The sequence below is a fragment of the Wasmannia auropunctata genome, unplaced genomic scaffold (genome assembly GCF_000956235.1).
Source record: "Wasmannia auropunctata unplaced genomic scaffold, wasmannia.A_1.0 LD335965.1, whole genome shotgun sequence".
Lineage (NCBI taxonomy): Eukaryota > Metazoa > Arthropoda > Insecta > Hymenoptera > Formicidae > Wasmannia > Wasmannia auropunctata.
In genome coordinates, this window is record NW_012026925.1 from 156198 (window position 1) to 181397 (window position 25200).

Below are 25200 nucleotides of genomic sequence, written 5' to 3' on the forward strand. Positions count from 1 at the left end.
AAACTTGTTACACACGAGCCTATTCGCTGACGCCTATTGATGGGAGGAGCAAATTTTAATATACAAGGGAACGCTTCTCCCCCCCCCCCCCCCAGGTGATAACGGGGAGGGACATCGCAGTTTACTTGTTGACGTGATACTCACGTTTTTCTTACATTTTAGATAAGAATGCTGCTGCAGCTAACTAATGCGTTGGCGCCACGTGAAACATCATTGTGGCGAAAAAAAAAACAAAGAAAGCGAATAATCACTTTCCGTAAGCTTCGCGGTAAGCGCTTTTACAATGCAATCGTGTATCCCTATATTGATCATGTGTTTTTCGTAGCCAAATCTTTCGTAGCGAGTCTTTTCGTTGTTATACATAAATTATTATAAAAACGCGGTCCCCTCTTACTCTTCGACGATTTTAAATAGACTGTTGTTATAATTACGTCCGTTTTTTTTTGGCGATTCGTTGAACACGACATCATTTCATAGCCGAATCATATCATGTACACGTCATATACATATATATAGTGTATGTATGTATATACACATATATATATATATACACATTCACACACACACACATCGTACTGAAGTATTGTAATTTTTATTTTTACGTTTTTCCCCATACATTTAATATACATATACACAAGAGATTCTACACTTTATATCACACGGATATTGCCGCAGATGAACGAGAGGTTGTAATTTCACAAACAAGTTGGGTTTAAGTAATGAAATAAAACCGATTATGCCACGAATTCGGAGTCCCGCCTCAGCTCTCTATTTCCCTAAGTAAATTTAATCTACGATTCATAACATTGCGTTTTTCGATGTTTGTTCACTCTAGCGCAGATCTTACGAGTTTCTTTCTCTTGCTAAAAAAAAAAAAAAATTAAATTCAGTCTTGCGCGTGAAAGGAAGTGCGCATTTGTACAGCACAGAGAGAAAGAGAGAGATTATTTTTGGATAGTCGTGATATTTTTTTATCCGTCAGAATTCCGAACGGATGGAAATCCAGAACGCAGGTGTGCCGCATGTAAGCGTACGGTGGATATGCAGTTTTTTTTTTAAATTAATTTATTGAATGAGATAAACACTAGTGTGTATCTGTGCGTCGCATTAAAGAACCATCTTAGCACGCGGAACGTAAAGGAGCATGCAGTTTCGACAAGGCAGAAGAGAAAACGTTGAAATACGAGAAGCGCGATTCCTTGCAGGTCCTCCTGAACTTCACGCAGTGGAAACCTTCCGTCTCGCGCGAATACACATTTTTTTATTTTATTCGCGAGACCTTCCGCCAGCTTGCAGAGTCGGTTCTTCGTTTCTCGAAGTAATGCACTTTCGTTTCACGATTTTGCGATCACCTCTCAAATTGCCTCATCCCGGATTTCCGGGCTTGTTCGAAAGCACATGATTTTTTTCCAAAACGCGTCGTCTGCGCCACTCGCGTCGCGATTGAATCTTGCGGTTTTTCTTTCTTTTTTTTTTTTTTTTGCGAAATCGCGAGGGTTTCCCCGTCCCCGACGAATAGATTCTTCCGTTCGTTGCTAATCTCATAATATCTTTAAAGTTCGTAGGGCTTGTTCACTGAGACCTGGATCGCTTTTGGTACCTCCAGTGGCACGGGCACTGCGTACTTTTTTTTCATACTGTGCACCTCGTGCGTGAGTCCCTTCTTCGTCTCGAGGCTCTTATAAGTACTGTACACCACGAACCAGACGTAAAAGCTCATGATTATCAGGAAAAAGGCGATTAGGCCTGAAAATATTACATTGTCCCTTAATAAGAAGTACAAATATTTTATACACTTTTAATATGTGTTAAATAAAATCATCAAAATTTAATAAAAGTTATAAATAAAATCAATATAAGATTTTTCAACAAATGAAATAATATATGGTTTGTTTTAACACACTCGTTTCGTGCGTTTCGTGTCAATACTCTTTAACGGTATAAAAGAGTAAGGACTCGTCGTCAGTTGAATTTTTTTGAGATAAAATAGATAGAAAATTTAACCGAAAAAATTCATGCAGCACAAAATGTAAATTTTCGAGCGCTTTATGTAACTTTAAATTTCAACGTACGTTCGCAAATACCAGCTCGTCCGCCTAGAGTGGCGAGGAAAGGGCAGTCCTCCTCTACCAGGAATAGGGAGATCGCTAAGGCCGATATGATAGTAATCTTGACCATCATCCAAGGCGCCATGAAATGACGATTATTCTGAAAATTGAGTACATCGTAGAAAAAAAAGAGAACCTTCGATTATTCTGACGAAAACGATTTCGATTACCGTCAGTGCTCCGTAGAGAAGTAACATGGTAGAGACGAAGTGGATAACCGTGATGACGAGGCCGCAGTACATCGCGTATACCATTTCTGCAAATACATCAAGATCAGCGAGAGCGACAATGATTGTTTCGTCGTTTTTTTTTTCGTGCGTGAATGCAAAGTATTATTAATAACCGGTTGCGTTGTGATGCGCCAGGTCCATCTTTTTCGTGTTGAGATGGTTCGACGATATCTCCTCCAGGGCCTCCCTCTCGAGGGCATCTTCGGTGTCTCTCACCACCATCTCCTGAATCCCCATTGCGTGCGCCAGAGCCAGGATGAAGAATATCATGCTGAATCCGGACGAAAACTGCAGCGAACGCACGATAATTATTAAAATTATTTCTCAGTGAAGCGCAATTGCTCGACGAAAAGAGGTTTCGTAGATGTTACTATATATTACCAATTGGAACACGGCGATCAGTATCGTGCCCTGCCTCAGGTTGAAATAGTGCAAAAAGTTCTTCAACAGTCCGATCTTCATCTTGGCTTCTGAGAATTAACGTAGACTATACACACTAGCTTCTCCTGAGCGATTCCTAAAAGTTCATCAATTATTACTCTACACACAACTCGTGAATATCTACGGCAATATCTATACACGCGCTGCATGCTTTAGCAAGTCACTCAAATCTTCTATATATAAGACATATACATTTCGCTATTGTAATAAAGTATATAGGTTTTGCGAACTTCGCGAGAGCAGCCGAGAGTTTGTGTATCGCGAATTGCACTAACAAAACGCGGAGAGACCGAAATTGTTTTATAAATAAAATACAGCGAGTGTAAAATACGGCAATATAACGAATCGAGATCGCGATTCCCGTCTGCCTGTCTCGAGAATTTTACCGATTAACAGTCCATTAGCGAGTCTATCAGTCCTCGGCAATCCCCCCCCCCCCGTGCAAGTCGAGACGCACCTCGAGGTAGCAATCGAGGTCGCCGCCGTGACATATAAAAGTAGGTAAAATACACGTCGCCGCTTACCTTACGCGAGCAGGTGTGCTCCGAGCGAACCACCACCGTCGTCCGCGCGCAACGTCCTCGCGATGGGAATCAATAACTTTCGCGCACACACCGCGCGACAGCGGGACGCGGGTGATCCGCGGCGCGTGTGTGACGACTTCGATGATATCGCGAGGTTTATCGGCGACGAGCTCCGCGACACCCGCTTGTGCGGACGAGCGAAAAATGAATGTACGGCGGCAAAGAAACGGCCGCGTCTCGGGATCGGTCTCTCGCCGCGGGGCGCTTGCGACGCGCAGAACGCGAGGGGGTGGACTCGAGGGGGATCGAGACACGGCGCCCCCGCAAGCGAATCGCTCGAGCGCGCACGCGCCACGGCGGCGTGCTGCGCACCGGCTCTATATACCCGCATCCCTTGGGGTGCGTCTGCTTCGAATTGATCATTGTTTATTTACGACGCGCCTCGCGTTGGCGTCGATTAGTCGCATGACTTGTCGGATTATGATCCTTTTTTAAGTCAAACCTGCTGATTTAATTAAGCCTGATTAGTGCACGAGGCTTCTCGATGACGGGAGGGGGAGGAATTGTTTTACTTTTCATTTCCGTTCTTCGGAATGGGTGATTAGATGGATGATTAATTGAATGTAAGCGTGTATAATTTAAGAATTAATCACTGTAAAAAGAGTTATAGCTCGAAGAATGTTATTTGAATGTAATTTTAATTGATCCTTTGAAAAGTGAACTGAAAAAATTAAGTAAGTCGAATTACGTCGAAATAAATGTTTATAATCAGAATCCTTACTTGATATTTAATATTCCAGATGTTTGAAATTTAAGAATCCTAAACATTTTAAAAGTATAAAACGTATTGATGCATGAGAAAAATTTAACAAAGAATCCTGGATTTTGAAGTCTAAATCTATTGAAATATCTGGATTGAGGTATAAAATTTTTAAATCCAGAATCCCCTAAAAAAGATTTTGTTTTCAAAGTCTAAGTGTCTAAAAATGCAGTAATTAATTGCGTTATTCCAATTTCTTTCGAATTTCAAAATCTGTACGAACTTTGAGCGAATTCCATACAGATGAGTTTGCGAACCGCTGCAGAAATTATTAGACCCACTCGTGATGAGTAATGGCCTGCGACTTCGAATTCTAATCGAAAAGTTAGTTCGATCGAGTTGAGTCATCTTTCCAAGTAGTCATAGAAACGCGACGCGCGCCACCCGACGAACGATAGATCGGCGGGGCCGAAGGGGGATGAATGCGTGATTGCGTCGCTTTGGCGAGCCGCAAAGGGTCGCGCGAGCCCGCGAGCTCGTGACAGAGTCCATTCTCGGGTCGCATTCCGTTCTGCAATTAGCGTGATCGCGCGCGCGTCACTCTCGGGAATTCGCGATTTTCGAAAAGGCCGATGGAGCGAAAGTATCAGAGGGTCGGTTTCGGGGTGGGCGCGTTTCACAATCCCCCAAGAGCGAAGTACAGCGAGGAAACGAAAAATCTTATCAAGCGTAAGTAAATGCGGTAGCCAAAACGCGGCGTGTGTTATTAAATATATTAACCTTTACGTAAAAAGTCCAACTCGTTGTTTTTCTGTATATACAATTCAGTCGTGTATTCCTAACGTCCGACAAATGTTAAATAATGTTAGTGTTGATGGAGGAATCCAAGCTGTCGATGCTGCAGAGGAAAACGATCCAGGAGGCGGTAGACAAGGGCGAGCCCTTACCGCCTTCCATCGAGAGAACGAAAAAGGCGAAAGATAAGGCCGCGGATAGTCAAGTAAATATCGCGACGTAAAGAGAGCGATCTCTAAAGTAAAGTGATTTCAAGATAATATCCCGTAGCACTTTTCCGCTAGGTTAAATTTCCTAGTGCTTGGAGGCGGCGTTCGCAGGACACGATCATAAGCAGCGGCGCGTACGAGAGGGAGCAGTACAGGAGGACGGCGCCCTTACGTAATACGATTAGAAATAGCACTTTCCTCGCGATAGTTTAGGCACATAGCGGAAGGCACGTGACCGCGCGTTGAATCATCTGAATTTTACGCAATTTAGTCAACAAGGAGAAACAAAAGCGTCACTTGGCGTGCATGATGGCTTACGGGAAGGACATGCCGGAGACTCCACACGGTCCCAAGATCCTTCACAGGGCCAAGCGGGAGCCGGAGATACCTGAAAACGCGGATTTTCTGGATGACCGTGAGTGTTACCGCTGCAGTCCTCGCGTGTGGCGTAAAAGACGAGATTTTAAAGAACGTCAGAAAAGCTATTTTTTTTTCTTTCGAAGTTATTCATTATTAATCGTGCAAACAGCGGAGCTTCCCAAATTCGTGAATAGATTTTTGCAATACGCGTTTTCGAGAACTGAACGTGGTTTTTCGTGACATGGAACCGCACGACGACAAATCACGGTCGTTCTGTTTCTCGCAGTGGCGCAAGGGATCCGCGAGAGAATGGATTTCTTGCACGATATGGAGAGTCTCGGAATGGGGAAGAAGTATCGGCCCATAATACAGCAGGAGATAGCGCAGAAAATACGGCTGATTGAGTCGCTCGACGGCCAAGCGTCCGACGAGCTGCGAAAGGAGATCTGTGAAGTCAAGCACGAAAGACCGTCACCCAAGCTGTTTCCGCTTACTGAACCGGGAGAGAATTGACCTTCATTATTCATATAATCTGCATGTGATGCGATTACGTGGAATAGATCGGATTGCACGTGTGTCAAATGTATAGTCGATTGTAATTTTTATCGTATTTCAATCGTCTGATAAGCCACAAGTGAATTTTATAATATAGATAAAAACATAAAAGATGATGCCAAATATTATGATTCAACTGTCTAAAATTGTAAACAGATAAATTTGTAAGATTAGATTTTGAAAAAAAAATTGTTTTTATTCTGCAAAAAATTATATTTAATATGATTTTTTTAGAAAAATAGATGCCAGCTTCGTCAAAAGATTTCTTTTTCTTTCCTTTCTCTTGCCTATTTATATATATATATATACTTATATATACATATATAGACAAGGGAAAACATAAAAATAATAAAAAAGAAACACACGCACACACACACACACACACACACACACACACACACACACACACACACACACACACACACACACACACACACACACACACATATTTCTTTTTTATTATATTTTTTACACGTATCATTATACTCTTGTTTCTTATATAAAACATGGTTTTTGTTATTATTTATTACACTGATAAATTCATTAATTTTATTTTCAAGGTATACCGATTTACAATCTCAAGGAATCTTCTGAGTTAGAAATAGAAATAATTGTTTATTTGTATACATTGATTGATGTACTAATTTTATTCATGGTTGTTTTTTTAGGCTCTTATAGGAAATCTTGATTTCAGAATAAAAATAATTGTTCATATTTCAATCGAACTATTAATTCATGGGCTGTCGATAGTTTTGAGCACTTAAAAAATTCTCCGATTCTAAAATAAAAATAATTGTTTGCGTATCGATTATAGATTCGTTAATTTTATCAATAATATCAATAATTTTTATACTCTTAGGAAATCTTCCAATTTTGAAATAAAAATAATTGTTTATATACTAATCGATTTATCAATTATGTATTCATGTTACCAATAATTTTTATTAGAAAATCTTTAAATTTCGAAATAGAAAAAAACGCATCAGAGCAGAAATATTTGCTGTTATATCGTCAAAACGTCAAAACTGCCGGCGAACAAAGAAAACGTCCCGATTATGAGAACAAAAAGAAAATAAGGAAGATACGTAAAGTGAACGTGTATGCTGATGTATGTAAGCATTTCTCTCTCGCTACTCCGAAACGCGTAACGTCAAGCACCATGCAGCCCGGTCACCGTTTCACGCGGACTCCGCGGCGAGCCGCCGCGATCGCGCGCGACGCGACGCGAGCCTGTCGAGCACGAGGATCGGCGTTCCGCGACGTCCCCGTCGCCAGTCTTTCGCCGCGCGGCGACAGCGTATGTTGTGCGGGTGTTTTTTTTTTGTTTCACGCGTCCGCGTTGTTGACGTGTCGCAACGTCGTGCGCTCTTGCGAGTGCCGCGAGTGCCTGTGGCCGCGCGTCACGAGATCGTTCGTGCTCGCGTGACCGGAACGAGAGAGCTCCGATCCGGATCACACCGCGGTGCCGTCGTTTTATCGAGGATCATCGAGGATTATTTTTCGATCTCTCTCTCTCTCTCTCCCTTTCTTCTCTTCTCCACCGCTCGAACGGATGATCCACGGATGATCCACGGATGATCCAACATGGCGTCGACCGATCTGTCGTTCGGTAAATGATGAGCCTCTCCGAGAAGAACTCCGTAACAGCCGCCGCGACAAGGCCTCCCGCGAGGTCAACCGGTTCTCTCCCGTCGGGAGACCCGAAACGTCGTTCTGCCTCACGAAAACGCGGTCGCCTCCCTTCTCTCTGTTCTTCCTCCCTCCCTCCCTCTCCTCCCCCACCCCACCCCCCCCGGATATCCCGGATCTTCTTATCAATGCGAGCGCAATGAGAGGAATACGGGACACATCGGGGCGGACACGTTTCTCTCGTTTGCCGTCCGTCTCACTGAGAGCGAGCCTTCGCGAGCCGCAGCGGAGATGCAGCTTCCTCTCTCTCTTTCTTTCTTCCCTTTTTCCTGCGCTCCCAAGATCGCGCGTCCGGGATGCGGTAATCAGCTGATCTTTAAAGCGCCTTGACATCCGAATGTTGTATACATATACATATATACGAGTGTGCGCGACCGCTGGGCCGGACGACGCGATACGGCCGATAACGGTTGCATCGACGCACGCGTTTAGTTCCCATACTCCGATCTCCATACCGTTAAGAATAAACTTTACGTGTTGTAGAGAACATATCTATTCGACCTCGCGCGGGTTTTGCGGCCCCGGAGCGGAGCGTGCGCGCTCCCGCGAACGCGCGACTCGATTGAATCTCGCAACACGATCGGAATGTGTAAAAATCATCGGAACGCGCTGACGGCGTTAAAGGGAAGTCGAGATTTTAGCGCGTCCGTGTTAAATACGGCGTTAATGACGCGTGAGATGATGCTTCATAATCGCTCCGGGGATAGCTTCACCTTGGAATTTCATTGGATGAAGTCTATTCTATTCTTTTTTGCGTGACATGAGGTTTTTTGTGCGAAAAATACAGCGAATTTATCGAACAGTATTTCACTGTACGTGAAGTCGGATTTGTTAGAATCGTTCGATTTCAAATAATTATATAGTCTAATAAAAGATAATACATATCCGTTATATAGTGTAATTTTAATTATATGTCTGTTATACGAAGATCGAGATTCGACGATGAATTGATTCAATGTTTCCCGCAAATCTCACGAAAGATTTCGATCTGCGGTTGCGCAGATTCTGTCGTAAATTTGGAACAATGGAAAACGGAGTCGCCTAAAGGAAAATCCAGTGCGTAATTGTGCGGTGTCTGACAATGGGACTTGAGATTTAAGATTTAAGAAAATTGACCAATCATAGTCGATTATTCTTCATTCCACGTGAGAAGAACGATTATGATAGGTCAATTTTCTTGAATTGTAAGTCCTAAGTCTCATTGTATCGCCGCATAAGGTGCGGTTTCTCGTAAGAAACGCGGAGAAAGTCACTCACGGGTTCCCTTTAACAAAAGTGCACGTTTCGTTCGCGGGACGAGCGACCCGATACAAACGCATCTGCAGGTAGAGATGCACTTCGTGTACATTTCGTCACGCGCGAACGACGAGAGCGGTCGCGGATAGAGCGAGCGGTCGCCGCGCTAGGAACGGCCGCTCTCGAAGGCCTCGTTACAGCGGTCGAGCGAGCGAGCGAGAGAGAGAGGCGGGCGAGCGACGGTAGGACTCCATCTGGAAGACTGTCTCTCTCTCTCTCTCTCTCTCTCTCTCTCTCTGTTTCTTTTTCTTTCTCTTACGTTTCTCGCACGAATCCCAGGCTCTATACCGGCGTTCTACAGAGAAGTCTATGAGAAGGTCTGCTCGCCCACCAGCGGAAACGTGAAGCTCGAGGTGTTCAGGTCCCTGCTCGTCAAGTCGCAGCTAAGCGGTGCCATCGTCAATCAGGTACGATCCTCTTTTCTCGTATAATCTACTTATTTATCTTATTTCTTTTTGTTAAGAATCATTTTTAATACGCGGCAAGTCGGATAAAGAAAATGCTTTCACACTTATTCCGATTGGTGTCAGTCGAACGTTAGATTGCAATACAAGTACGATGAGCGAAAGACTGAAACTCGGATGCATCTACACGGGGGACAAAGTATGATGTATTAATAGTTTAGTTATAACAGCAGTCAAAATTGAGAATAATCTTGTTAAGCGAATAATAATATTTATGAAACAAGAACGTCTTGTACATATGAATATATTTTTGTTCTAATAAAATATTATATATTTGTCTCATTAATACTGTTATTGAATTAATAAGATTATTTTCAGCTAAATTGCAATTAACTAATACTATTAATGCAACATCATTTTTTATCGTGTTACATTATTATTGCATTGTAACTTTAATTAAGACTTGTTAAACCATAAGGTGTGTAGACAAATATATGTTTCTCAGAGACGTCAAATTGATCGACTACATATAAACTCGTTAATTTTAATACACACGGTGCGCACGAGTTAGTTTGTAACTACATCAGTTTTCTCTGCTTTTCGTATTTATACGGAGTCGACCAGCTTTGACTTCCGAGAGGCTCGTACAAAAGCTCGATTCTCCGCCGATTACGATGGAGATGTCATTTATTTCCTTATCTCGCGAATCCATCGAGAAATGAATGGGGAGGAGAGAGGAAGAGGACGTTCTCCGTCCGGACTGCCGCAAAGAAATACATTGCGCCGTGGAGTAAATCCGATAGCGAGTTTAAACGCGGCGGGCGTACACTCTCACGGGTTTCAGTTTCTAACGTATACCGCGCGACCTTTCCCAAGAGAAATTTACTTGCGTTGTGTTTATATCTCTATTACGACCGCGTGCGCAAAACGCAATTTGCGTACATATTTGTATTTTACACCGAGAACGCGTACATACTCGTACCGTGGCGAGAGACCGACTCTTCGATCTATTTATGTATTTCGGATTGTGCCAATTTCGATTGCCATATTGAGTAAACAAACAGTCTTCCGCGCGCGCGCGCGGCCGTTATTTTAGTTCTTCATCAATTGATAACGCCTTATCAAATCTGATTATTCATAGGTTTTTTGCTGTTATTGCCTATCGATCGGAACCATCACTATTATTGGATCCTATTTTAATCGGCGATGAATATTTTATTATTATTAATGGATTAATTTGACACACATATACACAGAGGCGCGCGCGGTCATTATTTTAGTTCTTTATCAATTGATAACACCTTATCAAATCTGATTATTCATAAGTTTTTTACTGTTACTGCCTATCGATCGGAGCCATCACTATTGGATCTTACTTAATCGGCGACGAATATTTTATTATTCTTATCGTCTCTTTATTATCTTATATTTTATTATTCATTTATCAGAGATAGAATATCGATTTCCCTATTTTGTTTGAAAAACATTCGCAACAATAGGTACAATGTCGGTCGGCAATGCGTACCGATTTTATCCGCGAGCAAAAATATTAACACATCGTTATCGAAATAACCGGTCTTTGTTTGTCGATTTCAATTGTCGTATTGAATAAACATTCTTAATTGATTAGATGGGCATTGTTTTTAACATCCCAACTTCAACGCACCAGAACTATCGAAATAAACTATCGATTTCGATTGCCTTGTTAAATAAGCAAACAGTCTTAATTGATAAACTTGAGACTGGCATTACTTTGATTTCTCAACACACCAGAACTATCGGAATAGCCGACGCTTTGCCGCGAACGACCCGCAGGCAGAATTATTCGCTCGCACCCGCATGACGGAAGACTTTCTCTGTGCGACTTTTCGTCGTTCTTAAAATTATCACGCGCGACACGGGCAGAGAAATTTTAATCGTCTCTATTCCGATCATCTTTACTCGACTTTCCACGTCAGAGATAACCAGCCAATTTGGCTGAGTAAGTACATGCGCGTCATACGTGCGTTTCCGCGAGCATGATGATGCAGAGCGCGTGCTTGTGTCGTCGGGGACGGGGATAATAAGGTAATTGCAACAAAATAGGAAAAACGTCGTTTGCGCGCTGCAATTATGTACGTATATCGGAGGAAACGACGAGCAACCTCGAGCGTGACGTCGGGAGTGAAAAAAGTCGCGCGACACGACTGTACGTGCGATCGCTTATTCGAGAGCGACGACGGATCGGAAGGGATAATTCGAGCCCCGATCTGCATAATCCGCCCCCCTACCTTTGCCTCTGTAATCCCGTTAAAGCCGCCTAACGTTTTCCTTGTCACTGCATGATGGTCTTTCCGTGATTTACGTCGCGGAGAAAACCTACACACCGCGTGTGGTTGCGACTGACAGGATAATTTGCCGGATCTCTATGCGGCGAAGCCCCGCTTCTCGTGTTACCCGTGCCGCGTGCACGCGGTTTCGGTGGCGGCGCGGCGGTTCAACGCGCGCGGCGACGACGCGCGACGGCGCGTTTACGCTTTCAAGAAAAATCTTCGTGCGACCGTGCGTGCCATTCAACGGAAGATAATGATGAGCCAATTGCTATTTCTAATCGTTACCGGCGCTATCGCGATAATTATTTCACTATTACCTTAACATACGCGCGCGCATATCATTAAATCTGAAGTAACATCTAATTTCAACGCGGCATGAGAGATTCCAACGAGCCGACTAATTCTTTCTAATTTATTGCCTTTTTTTCATTATTCATTACTCATTATTTTATTATTCATCGCTTGTATAATTGTTTCACGCAATGCACTCGCGGTTTCGCTTCAGTGCGTCATCCGGTTTCGCTTGACAGATGCGTCTTCCGATTCGAGGCGTCCGAAGATATACGGCTACATTTGCATTACTCATTTAATACCTCACGCGCGGCGGCGATACGCGATCGAAAACGGAATGTTCTTCCGGTTATAGCCAGTTATTTTTCTAATTCCCACGTTTATACGTCATTCCGTTCCGATAACGCGAACTCCGGTAGCGTCGTCGGTGCGTCCACGTCGTTATCTCGTCGTTTGCAGGTCGGGATGCAGTTCGTCCGGTTTCCGTCTTTTTTTTTTTGTCGAAAGTCGTTTATCGGTGCCAATTAAGCGGAGCGAGCGTCTCCCCGCGAGCCGATTAAAATATTCCAGGCGCCGTATCGACGGAGGCCTTATCGGTCTCTCAACAGCGTACCGCCCGTTCTGATAGCGCGGCACGGACGCCCCTTTCATAATGATGCAAGATTACGTGGCAGGGTCAATCGTACCGCGCTCCGTTGTGTAGTCTGTCGCTCGTGAACAACGTCATCACAGACGCGCGTTCCCCGGCGTGTTCGCGCAATATATAGCCCACTCACCTTTTACTCGCCGTCCGCGTCCGCATTGCGCACTCGCGGAATTCACACGTGCAGATTTCACGGAAAGTTCCCCGGCCCGGTCTTGGAAAGTTACCGCGTTAATGGCATTAGTTCTTTCGGGGAAATCGACCGCGCGAAACGAAAATACAAGCGTATCTGATTTTCTGTCGTATCGAAGCGCTAGCGATGAATCTGATAAAATCTGGGCTACATTCCAGAACGTTGCTTTCGAGAAAAATTTTACTAGAAAGTTATAATTTATAATATTAATGTAATATTAAAATATTGAAATAATATAACATAATATTAATGTGAAAAGGAAGAATTCTCGATTAAAACAAAAAATAAATAAAGAGTAAAATCAGGCTAATGAAAGTTCCGAGCTGTTTTTGGTACCCAAAAATAAATTTATCAAACTAGAGCTTTTTAGTAAAATTTTCCTTGCAAACAACATTTTAGAATGTAGCCCTGATGGAAGATAAATTTGGAAACTGGCGAATGAATATGGGTTCTCGTTCTCGTGCGAGATATTGAGCAACATCATTTTATCGCCAGCATCAAGTAATTTCGAGAATTTAAGTGATTTAAACTTCCGTTAACGTAATTCACTCGAAAATGCGCGATGGGAATATTATTATATTATCATCCATTCAGATCTCCTCGGAGTTTACATTTACATTTCTGAATATAAAATTGCTGTATAATAATTTCATCGAATGTAAGTTTCATGAGATATAGATATCCCACCGAAATGTTAATTCGCCGATATTTTTCCAGAGATATGCGGTGGCTTCGAAAAATTTTATAACGCACATTAAGAACCCGTTTCGCAAAGGTTTCGCGCGAAAAAGTTCAAGCGCAGCTCCGCGACACCCAGAAATGTCACGGTGCGTCGCGACGTCACTCGCCGTGCAATGTCCGTCTCTCGTTCATTGTGCTAACAACACAATCAAAATAGCATTACGCAGGGCCGCGCCGAGGTGTTCCGTTGTCGCGAGCAGAATAACAATTCTTCCAACAGCTACGGGCTGCCTCAACACACAATGCAAATTTTTTTGAGGGCAATAATCCGTCATTAAAATCATACATGTCAATACTGTCGGTCTAATAAGACGCGGAGATTAAATTATTATAATTTGCCGTTATTAAATCAATTAAAATTAAGAGAGATAAATATAAATTAAAAGAGATAAACATGCCATCTATTTTCACAATAATAATTTCTATAAAGTTTGTGAAATTCTTTTATTACGAGTATAATTCATTATAATCTATATGCTTACGAAATAGATGTAATTTTATTGTTCTGTGATTTTTCTGACGTAACGTGATTTTATTATTATATAACATGGATTATTTTATCGCTATGGGAAATCACGGCAAATAAGACCTTAAAATAAACATTTTAATAATATACGTCATTATTATGTGCACTTTATGTGCATTATTATTTGCACTTGAAAACGACAGATTGAGTTATTCCAGCAGTTAGCAGTATTGCTAAAAGATAAATATAGTGCAGTTTGCGAACAATATGATACTTTCGCATTTTTATACGGAAAGGAGGGAAATATGTAGAAAAAAACAAATAATAGAGCCTTATCCCATTCCAGGGTTTTTGCGGGGATGATTTACTCCAAAGCTATATTAATTTTACGTTGCCTCTCAATTAAGCGCGATAGATTAATATATGTACGCTCGATACTGCCGCACACACGCATTGCTTTAAATGTCCATTCCCGACGCGTCGATGCACGCACTGAAAACGAGTACGGCGCACAACAGCAGCCGGCGCGTTTTAACACACGGGTCGTCTTCCTGCTAGGTAGGTGAAATCGTTTTGATTGCCGTCTTCCGCATTGGCATGCAATGCGCGGTACTTTTATATATACCGAATATCCGCTTTTCGTTGAAACCGCCGAAACGGACCTTTCTTCCGTTTCTCTGTATACAATTATTTGACGGTTAAACGCGTCTCTCTCTCGCGTTTCTCGCGCCTGAAAATCAAATCTCGCGATTCCCTCGTAAGTCATTTGCGGTCGTTATAACCAATAAACAGTCTTTCATTCATCGGTCACACGTATATATGATTGATCTCCCCACATCGAACACTTTTGCGAGACTAAAAAAAATTAACTCTGATAGTCTCATTTAACATCTAAATGAGACGCGTGTGTCGGACGATGTGTGCGCGCGCGTGATTTCGATTGCGCCGCCGTCATATTACAACATATAGCGACGGGATGTTAATTTGAGCATCGTCTTTTCGGATTACATGCCTCGTGTACGTAAATGGAAGATGATGATGAGTTGCGCCAGTCGATTCAGTGGCTGCGCATAATTATCTCGCGTAGAGAGAGACGCGGCGAGAACGCATACGAGCCCTCTCTCTCCTTCTCTCTCTCTCGTTACACAGGGCCGTCGTTCATCATATCTGCGTCTTTACGCACAGACATCACATCCGCCGCTGGTCGTGCGGTCGCGTCGAACTGTATTGACACGGGAATGTCAGCACACTCCCACGTCCTCGAGAGTGCACCCTCTCCTCTCTCGTCCTCCTTCTAAAAATAAATATATCAACCGCGAAAGAATCCGCGCGGAGTTATTCTCTTCGAATCGACACGTCAATACGCCATGCACATTGTAAAGGCACGTATCTAATCGACGATTGGTTATACGATACAATATACCGGCGATCGTTTTCTCGGGCTTGTATATAGGTACATACGAGTGCGTTACGCAACCCACACCGATTGCGCAAAAATATTCGCTCAATTATTACACGAGCGCTGTTATTCTTTTCTTCCCTCCGGAATCTTATCGCAATTACGATAACGAGGAGAGACACGTTCTCTCGGGTGTTTGGCATTCCAAAGCACGCGCGGAGGACACGATGTCGCCGAGATAAGGCCGTCTCTCCGTCTGCTCTCTCTCTCTCTCTCTCTCTCGTGCCTCTCTCACCTGTGTCCCATCTGAAACCTGTTTACGCGACGTATTAAAGCGAATTTGCGTACATTCCGCATACCTGTATACGCACATTTTATCAAATAAGTGATCTTCTTCCCTCGTTCTCTCTCTCTCTCTCTCTCTCTCTCTCTCTCTCTCTGTCTCGCTCTTTTCTTTGCACATCTCTGCACATGAATACTCTTTTTTTTCCCTCCCTCTCTCCTCTCCGTGAGACTCCACCCTACGAATATACTCCCTGCTCGTGCCACTTCTCGCCGATCTGTCGCACTCCGCTCCGATTTCCTCCCTCCGTTTATTTACGAGCTCTATCATATTCTTCCGACGAACGGAGCACGCACCCGTGCGTGCGTGACTCGCGCCCTCCCGTGCGACGCGGGGCGACCCGCCGCCGATTCCCGGTTGTTTACTCGCGATTCGCACATGTAGCCGGAATGGAGAATCTATTATTGTCTCAGGCACTCCTCCCGGCTTGAACTTGATTGCCGATTAAGGTTTAACGACACTCGAGGGAGCAACGAGAAAGCGAGGGTGCACTCGCAGTGGCGTAGACGCGAAGGCCTGCTCTTTTCTCGATTGCACTTTCCACGCTCGTACTCGTATCTTTTTTTTTTACTCCTGCAAAGCGCCTAGTTGTTTCGCCGTAAACGTACCTCCTCGAAGCATGAGCGATATATAAAATCACGTATATTCGCGCCGATTTAATATTATTATTTCTTATCATAAAGATCTAATATATTATTCATTATTAATGATAAAAATCTAGAGCTTGGGAGACATAAAAGCTAACTCTTTTTTGTGCGCATATATTTTCGCATCTCCTCGAATTGTGAGCTAATAAAATTATAAGAGGAGGAAAGGGAGACGAGCGTTTTCTTCCTTCACATTTACGCCTCTGGATGCACTTTTGTATTCAGCGTGAGTTCACGTGCACTCGTTCCTCCGTTCCATTGCGGTTTCTTTGAGTAGAGACGGGCGAGGGGATGAGGGAGGGGAAGCCTCGGTTTTACCGCTGGGGCGATAAGAGGAGAAGAGGCAATACAAGGGACATACCGAGAAGGAGAGACGCGTGAGCGAGAGGATACAAGTAGAAGCGGAATGGTAGTACCGAGTGCGGCAAGGTAGAAAAATCCCCGGAATGCAGTTACTTTCATTTATGGCCTAATCCTTAGGCTTCCCTCACGGAGAGTTCACCGTTGTGCCGTTACTCGGGCACGAAGTACATCCGTGAATATATACGATCGCCGGCGCTTTCTCGAACCCGAGTAGCTTCCTTTCTTATCGCTGCGCGTTACCCGTGATTTTTGAGGGATGTATAGTACCACTATTTCCGATAAATATTTTGTTTATTTCAGGAATAAGGATACTAACGTAATATCTATAACAATAAGAATCTCTGCACGGAAAGAACAATTTTGCTGAATTCAGATCTGAAAATAATTTTTGTTCAATAATCAAAATAATTTTGTGCGAAAGTCAAAGTGACCGCTAGAATATCAAAACGTTTTATATAGCAATACTTATCAGTTTTAACATTCCAACAAATTATTTTGATGATTCAACAAAAAATTATTTTCAGATCTGTTTTTAGTAAAATTTTTAGATCTTTCAACAAAATCGTTCTTTCCGTGTAGTATGCTAGATGCGACACTTTAAAACATTCCTCCCTCTATTCTTCCTCAGATATGGAAGCTGGTAGACAGCAAGACAGGTTATCTCACGAGAAGCGGCCTGTACAAAGGCCTCGCTCTCGTCGCCTTCGCTCAACAGGGAAAGCAACCGAGCGACAAGCTTCTGGAAAACTCCGAATCCCAAGGTTAGTGAAAATTTGAATTACTACCTTTATTTAATTTAGTAAAATATCAAGCGCGTAAATCCTTAAAAGATTATCAAAATGTTTAATTCTATGTGTGTGCGCGTACACTTTTTTGTTAATGATCTGCTAAAAAGAAATTTCGTGAACGAGAATACCCTTGAATAATATTTTACGAGACTGAAGCGTCGTCTACAATGAGACGTATGTATAAGATTTAAGAAAATTGACCAATCATAGTCGATTATTCTTCTCACGTGAGAATAGATTGTGATTGATCAATTTTCTTGAATCTTAAGTCTTAAATCTCATTGTTATAGATGCCGCTGAAGGCAGATGATAAAATTTAAAATTCCAAAAAGATTCTGTTTTTAAGAAAGCATTGTTATCAAGAAATATTTTTTTTAAATAAAGCGAAAGCTTCACTTGTTTATTCTCACTACGCTTTTGTATAAGAAAGAAATTTTTAACCGATGATAATTGTGACCGAAGAAACTGTCAATCACAGGTAACTAACGTGTGTCGCCGAGCGCGGATTAGAATTTCCGTGTTCTCGCTAGACTTGCGCTCGCTAGACTCACTAGACTTGGTAATTTTTTTTACAGCCATTCTTTCTTACGGTATCTTTTTCACAGCTTAAGTAGTTTGCTTTACAAACAAGAAAAGCCATATACATACAGGACTTCCGTGCCGTTAACACAGTCCGTATATAGATTGCGTTGAAAGTAGGTCTTGAATAAGTCTATTATCGGACAGGTGTTTAGATAATGTGCGCGAACGTGCTTCAGTGCGGCATATCAGGAAACCTGTAGGCGTTACCGGGAGTCATTGACCAGCAAAATCATTGCCGTTTTGCTTATCGCTAGAAAGTCGCGTATTATCGCGACTCGAGAAAATTGCGCTACCAACTTTCTGTTGGAATATTGTTTACCACTGTGTGCTGCGTGATATGTACATTGGTTCTTATTGTTAACTTTTATTTGTTAATTTATTTATTACTAATTTATTTTTAAAAATAGTTATTTGTTTTTTAAAAAAATATTTATTAAAAGAAACAAACTTTAGTCCAGTGTCTATTATATTCGTTCTATATAAGTTAATACATTTTTTCACTACTATTCTTCCTTTAAGGTGGTTTTATCGCTCAACGCCAACTCGATAGTGTGACGTTGTCACATAAACGGGCACACAATCGCATATGTACAGTCTATCGCGAAATGTTTTATTGAATTATTAGTCATACTGGAGTGAACTAACTTTTGACTTGGGGACTTGCACGATAAAACCACCTTAACATTTGAAAAACAATCGTTTTATAAGAATTGACGTTTGTTGTTATGAATTAGATAATTTCTTATTGGAGTCACGTATTCACATTTTTCAAGAAATTCTTGCATTTTTCGCTTGACAAAAAATTATAATAAAATTTAACGGTTTAGTGCAAAAAATAACCTGAACGATTTTTACCTGTTCTTGTTCTAAAATCGCATAACGGTTTTAGAACAAGAACAGGTAAAAATTGTTCAGGTTATTTTCGCACTAAGGTCTTATTATAGTGCAAAGTTGAATTATAAATGCACAGAAATGAGGGCGGCTATGAAAGTCGAGTCGTGAATGGTAAAACTGTGGGAACATAATAAACACGGCTGTACGTAGTTGAGGTATCGGCGAGGTCAGAAGACTCCTTCGCTACTGACGTTCGCCGGTGATTCTTTGTCAATGTGTAGGTATATATAAGGAGCAACAATGCCGCGAAATCTCGCTCGCGTCTCAGAGTAAAATCGGCGAAATAGAACACGTCGGGCAGAGATACGAAAAGAGAAGATACGCTCTTCTTTCTTTCTTGAATGATTGTCGGATTCATTACCGCAATTTCGTTCTTCATTTATTTCGGCCGAAATAGTAACGGCACACATGCCGCGAAAAATAAACGGATCTCACTCGGCGGTATCGAGGGCGAAGGAATTATTACCGGATCTAGTAGCGTTTTATCTATATCTACTCGTATGACAGAGATAGGAATAATGGAAGAGATTAGGACATTTGCGGTATTAAAAGAAAGGGCAAAATGCAAATATAATAAAACAAAATCAAGATATTTAAAAGATGAATTAAATACCTCCTGAAAAAGTACGCCTTTTGATTCGTTTTATGTATTAAACTTTTGCTTAATTAAATTACCTTTAATAAATTGTATTTTCACAAAGCAAACAATATACAAAAAAAACGAGAAAAATAAAGATATTGACGAAATAAACACTCCTGAAACAGTATGTTTTTCAATCCGTTTTATATATCAAACTTTTGCTTAATTAAATCATCTCTAGTGAATTTTTCTTTCACAAAAAAAAAGGTAATTATTACAATTAAAATTAAAATTAAACGCGAGGAATAAAAATACGAGACGAAAGAAACATTTTTGAAAAAAAATATAATCTTCAATTTTTTTATATTATCAACTTTTGCCTAATTAAATTATTTTTATAATAAAAATTTAAGTTATAAACTCACCGAGTGAAACATATTTCATTTATATATATTTAATTTTGAATTGTGAAAACAAGATTAGCAAAGATATAAAAAATTCGCGATGATAGATCGACTCGAAAAAGGGGGCATGCTCGCGAACGCCCAGAAACGTTCCCCTGTCGCACACGAGAGGAGCTAAATTCGTTGAACTTAATGTATATCAATCAAATTTTATTGCTACTAAGTAATTGTGCAACTGTGTGTCGTCTCCGCGGACTAAATGCGGACCGGTCTCGGGCGGCTGTCAGAAAATCTCCTGTCTCCTTCGCTCGAGAGGAATCTTCTTATTCGCAGAATTACCCGTCCCCGCGCTGGGAGATCTGTCGGAAGTGACGCTCCTCGCGCAGAGGCTGCACCGGGGCAATCCCGCAAAGCTGAATCACACGTACTCGGACATCTGTAATCTGGACACCATCGAGGTCAATCTCGTTCCCGAGAAGAAGGGCATCTTCCTGAAGCACGTGGAGTATCAGGTCGCCAGCAAGGTATTACCGGAGCTCACGTTTTCCCGTGTCCGTTATAGAGAGGCACGAATGGGGACGTGCGGCGCTATTATTTAGATTGCTTTAATAAAACCTTATCTAGATTCTATTGTAGCGAATAAGAGAATTACGCCGTGACGTAAGAGCTCGCTGCGCGGGCTCACGCGAACGAATATTCCATGTTTTTCTCTTCTTTTCAGAGGTTCAATTCCGTGGTCTACAGGCGTTACAATGACTTCGTGTCGTTGTACGATCTCCTCCTGGCCCGGTTTCCCTACAGATTGATCCCCAAGTTACCGCCGAAGAAAATTGTAGGAGGTAAAGGAAACACGCTTGCATATATTTACATACGAAATTATAATGTAAACTCCGAGAAAAGTTACACAATTTAAGAAATTTAAATAAATTATTTTTAATAAATTTTATCTAAGTTATATAAGCTCACCGAGCGAAACGTGTTTCATTTATAGGCGTATTTAAGAAATTTATGTTACATAATTTCGTAGTTAGAAATTTATGTAAACAATCGCAATGCCTGTGCTATACGATTGGCAATACGGGAAGGGGATTCTCGCGAGAAGAGCCCGTTTTCATTTCACTTCGCCCCGGTTGCAGCGGACTCGCAATTTCTCGAGGAGAGGCGGCGCTCTCTCCTGCGGTTCCTCACGCTGATCGCCCGCCACCCGGTGGTGAGCGAGGACCCGATCGTGCAGTTCTTCTTCACGTACACCGGCGACGAGACGCAGCACAAGATCCGCGAGGTGTTCAGGCGCGTGCCGGACGAGTTCGCCACGTCCGAGCTGTCGTCGCGGGCGAAGGAGCTGATGCCGCCCGAGACGCTGACCGAGTTCGCGAACAGCCGCGACCAGATACGCGTGATACTCCTCGGGATCTCCCGGCTGAAGCACATCGCCGACAGCCTGGCGATCAGGTCGCACAATTACGCGGTGGACATGGCCGAGCTCGGCAATCAGCTGAGCACCTTGGCCGCGGAGCAGCACAGCACCGGCATCTGGGTCACCGGCAGCTCCAGCCTCTGGCAGGACATGAAGAAGGGCTTTCACGTAATCTCGAAGTAAGGGTCCGATGTCGATAGGAGAAGTGCGGTTTCACGGCCTCCACTTTGTAACTCTTAACGACGATGTCGCGATATCGTTGCATTGTCATTGCACAAGTATTATACGTATATAATAAAAAAGCTGAGCAACGACAATACAATGATACCGACACGCTGTCGTTAAGAGTTATAGAATAGGAGCTCGCATCGTCGTCGCATGACATAATCGTTGTTTTTTTTTCGTTCTAAAGTCCGTATATCAGAACTACGCGTTAGGTATTGAGGAATTACAAATTGAAGATTAGAATTCGACAGATCAGATTTCAATGTTAATTACCATGTTTCATTTCAACCGATTGGAACTCTAATCTCCAATTCGCAATCCTCGCTCTCCAATGCGTAGTCTGATATGGGCTTAAGAATTTAAGTATCGATAAAGGTGCTTGAGATTTCACGCTGTCGTCGCGTGTCGCACCAACACGATCGTTCCCTTTGTTTCCAGTTATCTCAAAAAGAAACTTTAATGCTTTCGAACGCGGTTGCTTTTAAGCGTAAAGTAAACGGAAAATTTTACAGGGAATTCAACCTGCTGTCGACGAGAGCGCTCCAGCAAGCGGTCAGAGAGGAGACCATGGTCTGCGAGAGGCTTAATCTCCTGCTCGACATCTTGGTCGCGCACAGGATGCTGTGCGAGAGACACGAGCGGGGCGTCAGCGCCGATCATCAACGCGCCCTGTCCACGATGCTGTCCCTCAAGAAGCGGCAGATGCAAGGCGTCATTCGCGGTACCGACGTACGTTTACCTACTTAAGATTTATTAGCCGGCATAAAACCAGCTCGCTCTCCCGCGCGCTCGTCGCACGCGGACTGTGCACATGTAACCGGCGGCGCGGTAATTGGTAACCGCGGGCAATCGCGTTGTCGCAATTGTATAATTACTCGAGTCGAGCCGGCGTGGCGGCTCGGGTGCAATCTGAGAAATCGCGGAGATTCGCCGCGGAGATTGCAAGGTGTAAGCGTAACTTCCTGCCGGGGCCTGCTTACGCAATTCGTCATAGTCGGCGAGCGAGACGCGGCAGGCGGAGCGACGCTCAATTTTCGTGAAGAGTGCACGCGAGTGATTTCAATCTGTAACGTTCTCCCTCCTCTCTCCTCCTCCCGCAGGCCGACACCGTCGAGTACCTCGAGAACAAGATGGTCTCCCAGGAATCCGTGATCGCCAACGTCGAGCTGCGGAACTGCTTCTCGCTGCTGTGCCTGCACATGGAGACCCAGCTCGTGCACGCGCACCTCGAGATCCTCGCCACCGTGCTGCAGAGCCTCGTGAGCGTGCAGATCCGCGGGCATTCCGAGGTAAATATCACCGAGGTAACTCTCCGAGTGTTACATGCTATTTGCTGATTAACGAACACGTGTTCATTTTGCAAACGAACGAGGTGAGATCGCGGTGAGTTGTTACACAGTATATATATTTATTGATACCCGAGAACGCTTTCTCCTTTATTTTCCCTTTCCGCGATGTTAAACTTCGCTATAGTGTTTACTATTGCATTGCCGTATATTGTTTTCCGCGGCGTGCACACGCGCTAAGCAAATATCTAGAGGTGCCAGAGCACACGCGCATACATCATCGGATTTGCCCTGGAAATTACTGATGCGAACGTTTGTTTACAGTTGGCGGAAGTGTGGAAGCTAATCGAACCGACGATTACAAAGTGTTTACCCGAGAAACTGGCGAGCGGCTCCTCCAACGGGGGATAGCACAGGAGTAGCGAAGTTTCGTATATGTCCCCACAGATCATGCGTTGCCAAATAACTGATAAACCGAAACTCTTGTATACAATTCCTAACATTTCCTAAGTAAACATGACCGTTGACGGCAGTACGATTGCCGAAGGACGAAAGGGAAGAAAAGTGCGAAATCTCCACGGTCGTTCCGCGTCGACCGCATAAATTCTATATCCATCTACGTATATAGATTCTATATCTGATTATATAAATTATAAATTCCTGCAGCATTTGTGTATCCTTGGATTAACGAAGTGATTAAATATCACGCACGATGTTTAACCGGAGATATTTTATCTTTTATTATTATATTACGATAAGGAGAAATCTCACGAATATGTATAGCGCGTTCAAGTTTTAAACATTCCCTGTTGTGTACTTAATATATTTTATGGACCAGTGAAATATTTCTCTAATTCTAATTCTCGAATAATTGTTAAATCGCTATGTACATAGGAACTTATATATAGGTTGTATATATACACACGTCATATCAATGCGTGAAAAGTGCCTATGCGATTGTAAATATATACATATATATATATATATATATATATATATATATATATATATATATGTATGTATAACTCAAACGCTGTTCGACAATTTTTATTCACAGAATTTTTATTATGTGCGTACACGTGAATAATCTGAGAATCTTTTATGTGCGCCACGTTGACCGTGGATACTCTCCATGTATTACATATATTAGAGTGTCTCGGAATTATCGTTACAGCGATTCGAATTTTTACTGTAACAAAATCTACGTTTATAATTCAGTTACGCCAAGACGTTTGAAATAAAAATTCTAAAATTCAATTGTCCGACCAAGTTTTCTAAGGAAGGAGGAGTCAATTCCAAAGTGATCAGAGTATTCGCAGATCAATCCGATAAATCGGAATATTCATAAATCGACGACAGTTTCAAGACGACTTGCATGATACTCATGTTTATAGCATAATATGCGATGAAATATATTGTTACTATAAAAAACAGGTTTCCATTTTTCTTCCAGCATATCGAACTATAGATTTTAGCGTAGTGATTATCTCGGCGAAATATTTAACGCGTAAATATTTATCGAGTGCGGCAAGAGAATCGGAAGTAATGCGGTATTATCGGCGGAAGCCGTGCAGGCGATCCGCGCTGTAATAAATTCATGGTACCCAAAATGCTCAAGGCGAGCAGCATATTTTTCCATATAGTTTATTTATGCAAATACGCGCGCGATCGCTACAGCGTTTACATGGCTTGAATTCGAAAACAGCGGATTTGCAAGATGCATTTCGCTTTTTTCTTCGGAGGTAACGTAACTCTCCGCCATCCGCTGCACCAGCTTGAGCCTCGATGTCACAGATGTCGGTACGAGGATCTTTTCGTCCGAAGACTCTGGTGAATGGTGTTCAGCGTTTCGATAAACTTTCGACAAACTTACGCGCATTTCGCGTTAATTACTTCATCAATGTGACACGTTTAATCTCAAGTAAAGTCTTAAAATTTCTTGAAAAAAAAAAAGAAATAATACGGAATTTCGTACAATTTTATTCGACGTATAGCTCTTGTTCTTCTGCCCTCGACTACTTTATATCACGAAAGGGCACATGTTACGTTAGGGCACCGCGAAACGTTAATTATTGCTGGGTCGTCAGAGTGGCAATTTACCGGACTGATGACGCGCACACAGAGTTAAGCGGCGGCGTTGTCCCTCGTAAACGGGTCCGGCCGAATGAGTCGTATCCGCGCGAGCGAGCGCGCGCGCATCAATTCGAAATAAGGTCCTTAAAAGCTTCATCGGACGTCCTCGCTCCTCCGTCGTC

General features: G+C 42.7%; 3 protein-coding genes across 3 annotated transcripts; 2 read left to right on the forward strand and 1 right to left on the reverse strand.

Annotated features, from left to right (window-relative positions):
- Window positions 1-573: 573 nt before the first annotated feature.
- On the reverse strand, window positions 574-3603 carry LOC105454964. Its single transcript, XM_011697954.1, has 6 exons — window positions 3304-3603; window positions 2720-2855; window positions 2452-2626; window positions 2279-2364; window positions 2073-2208; window positions 574-1746 (listed from the first exon to the last, which is right to left on the reverse strand). The coding sequence occupies exons 2-6, from the start codon at window positions 2798-2800 to the stop codon at window positions 1553-1555; spliced, it is 672 nt and encodes a 223-aa protein (XP_011696256.1). The 5' UTR covers window positions 2801-2855; window positions 3304-3603; the 3' UTR covers window positions 574-1552.
- A 922-nt stretch (window positions 3604-4525) lies between these two features.
- Window positions 4526-6192, forward strand: LOC105454963 (UPF0193 protein EVG1 homolog). The gene is made up of 5 exons (XM_011697953.1): window positions 4526-4792; window positions 4933-5063; window positions 5143-5239; window positions 5339-5482; window positions 5714-6192. The coding sequence occupies exons 1-5, from the start codon at window positions 4696-4698 to the stop codon at window positions 5938-5940; spliced, it is 696 nt and encodes a 231-aa protein (XP_011696255.1). The 5' UTR covers window positions 4526-4695; the 3' UTR covers window positions 5941-6192.
- A 1028-nt stretch (window positions 6193-7220) lies between these two features.
- LOC105454962 (sorting nexin-8-like) lies at window positions 7221-23922 on the forward strand. Its single transcript, XM_011697952.1, has 9 exons — window positions 7221-7591; window positions 9247-9374; window positions 17398-17530; window positions 20351-20541; window positions 20739-20856; window positions 21154-21613; window positions 22172-22388; window positions 22760-22948; window positions 23270-23922. Exons 1-9 carry the CDS (start codon window positions 7567-7569, stop codon window positions 23354-23356), a joined length of 1548 nt encoding a protein of 515 aa, XP_011696254.1. The 5' UTR covers window positions 7221-7566; the 3' UTR covers window positions 23357-23922.
- Window positions 23923-25200: the final 1278 nt, after the last annotated feature.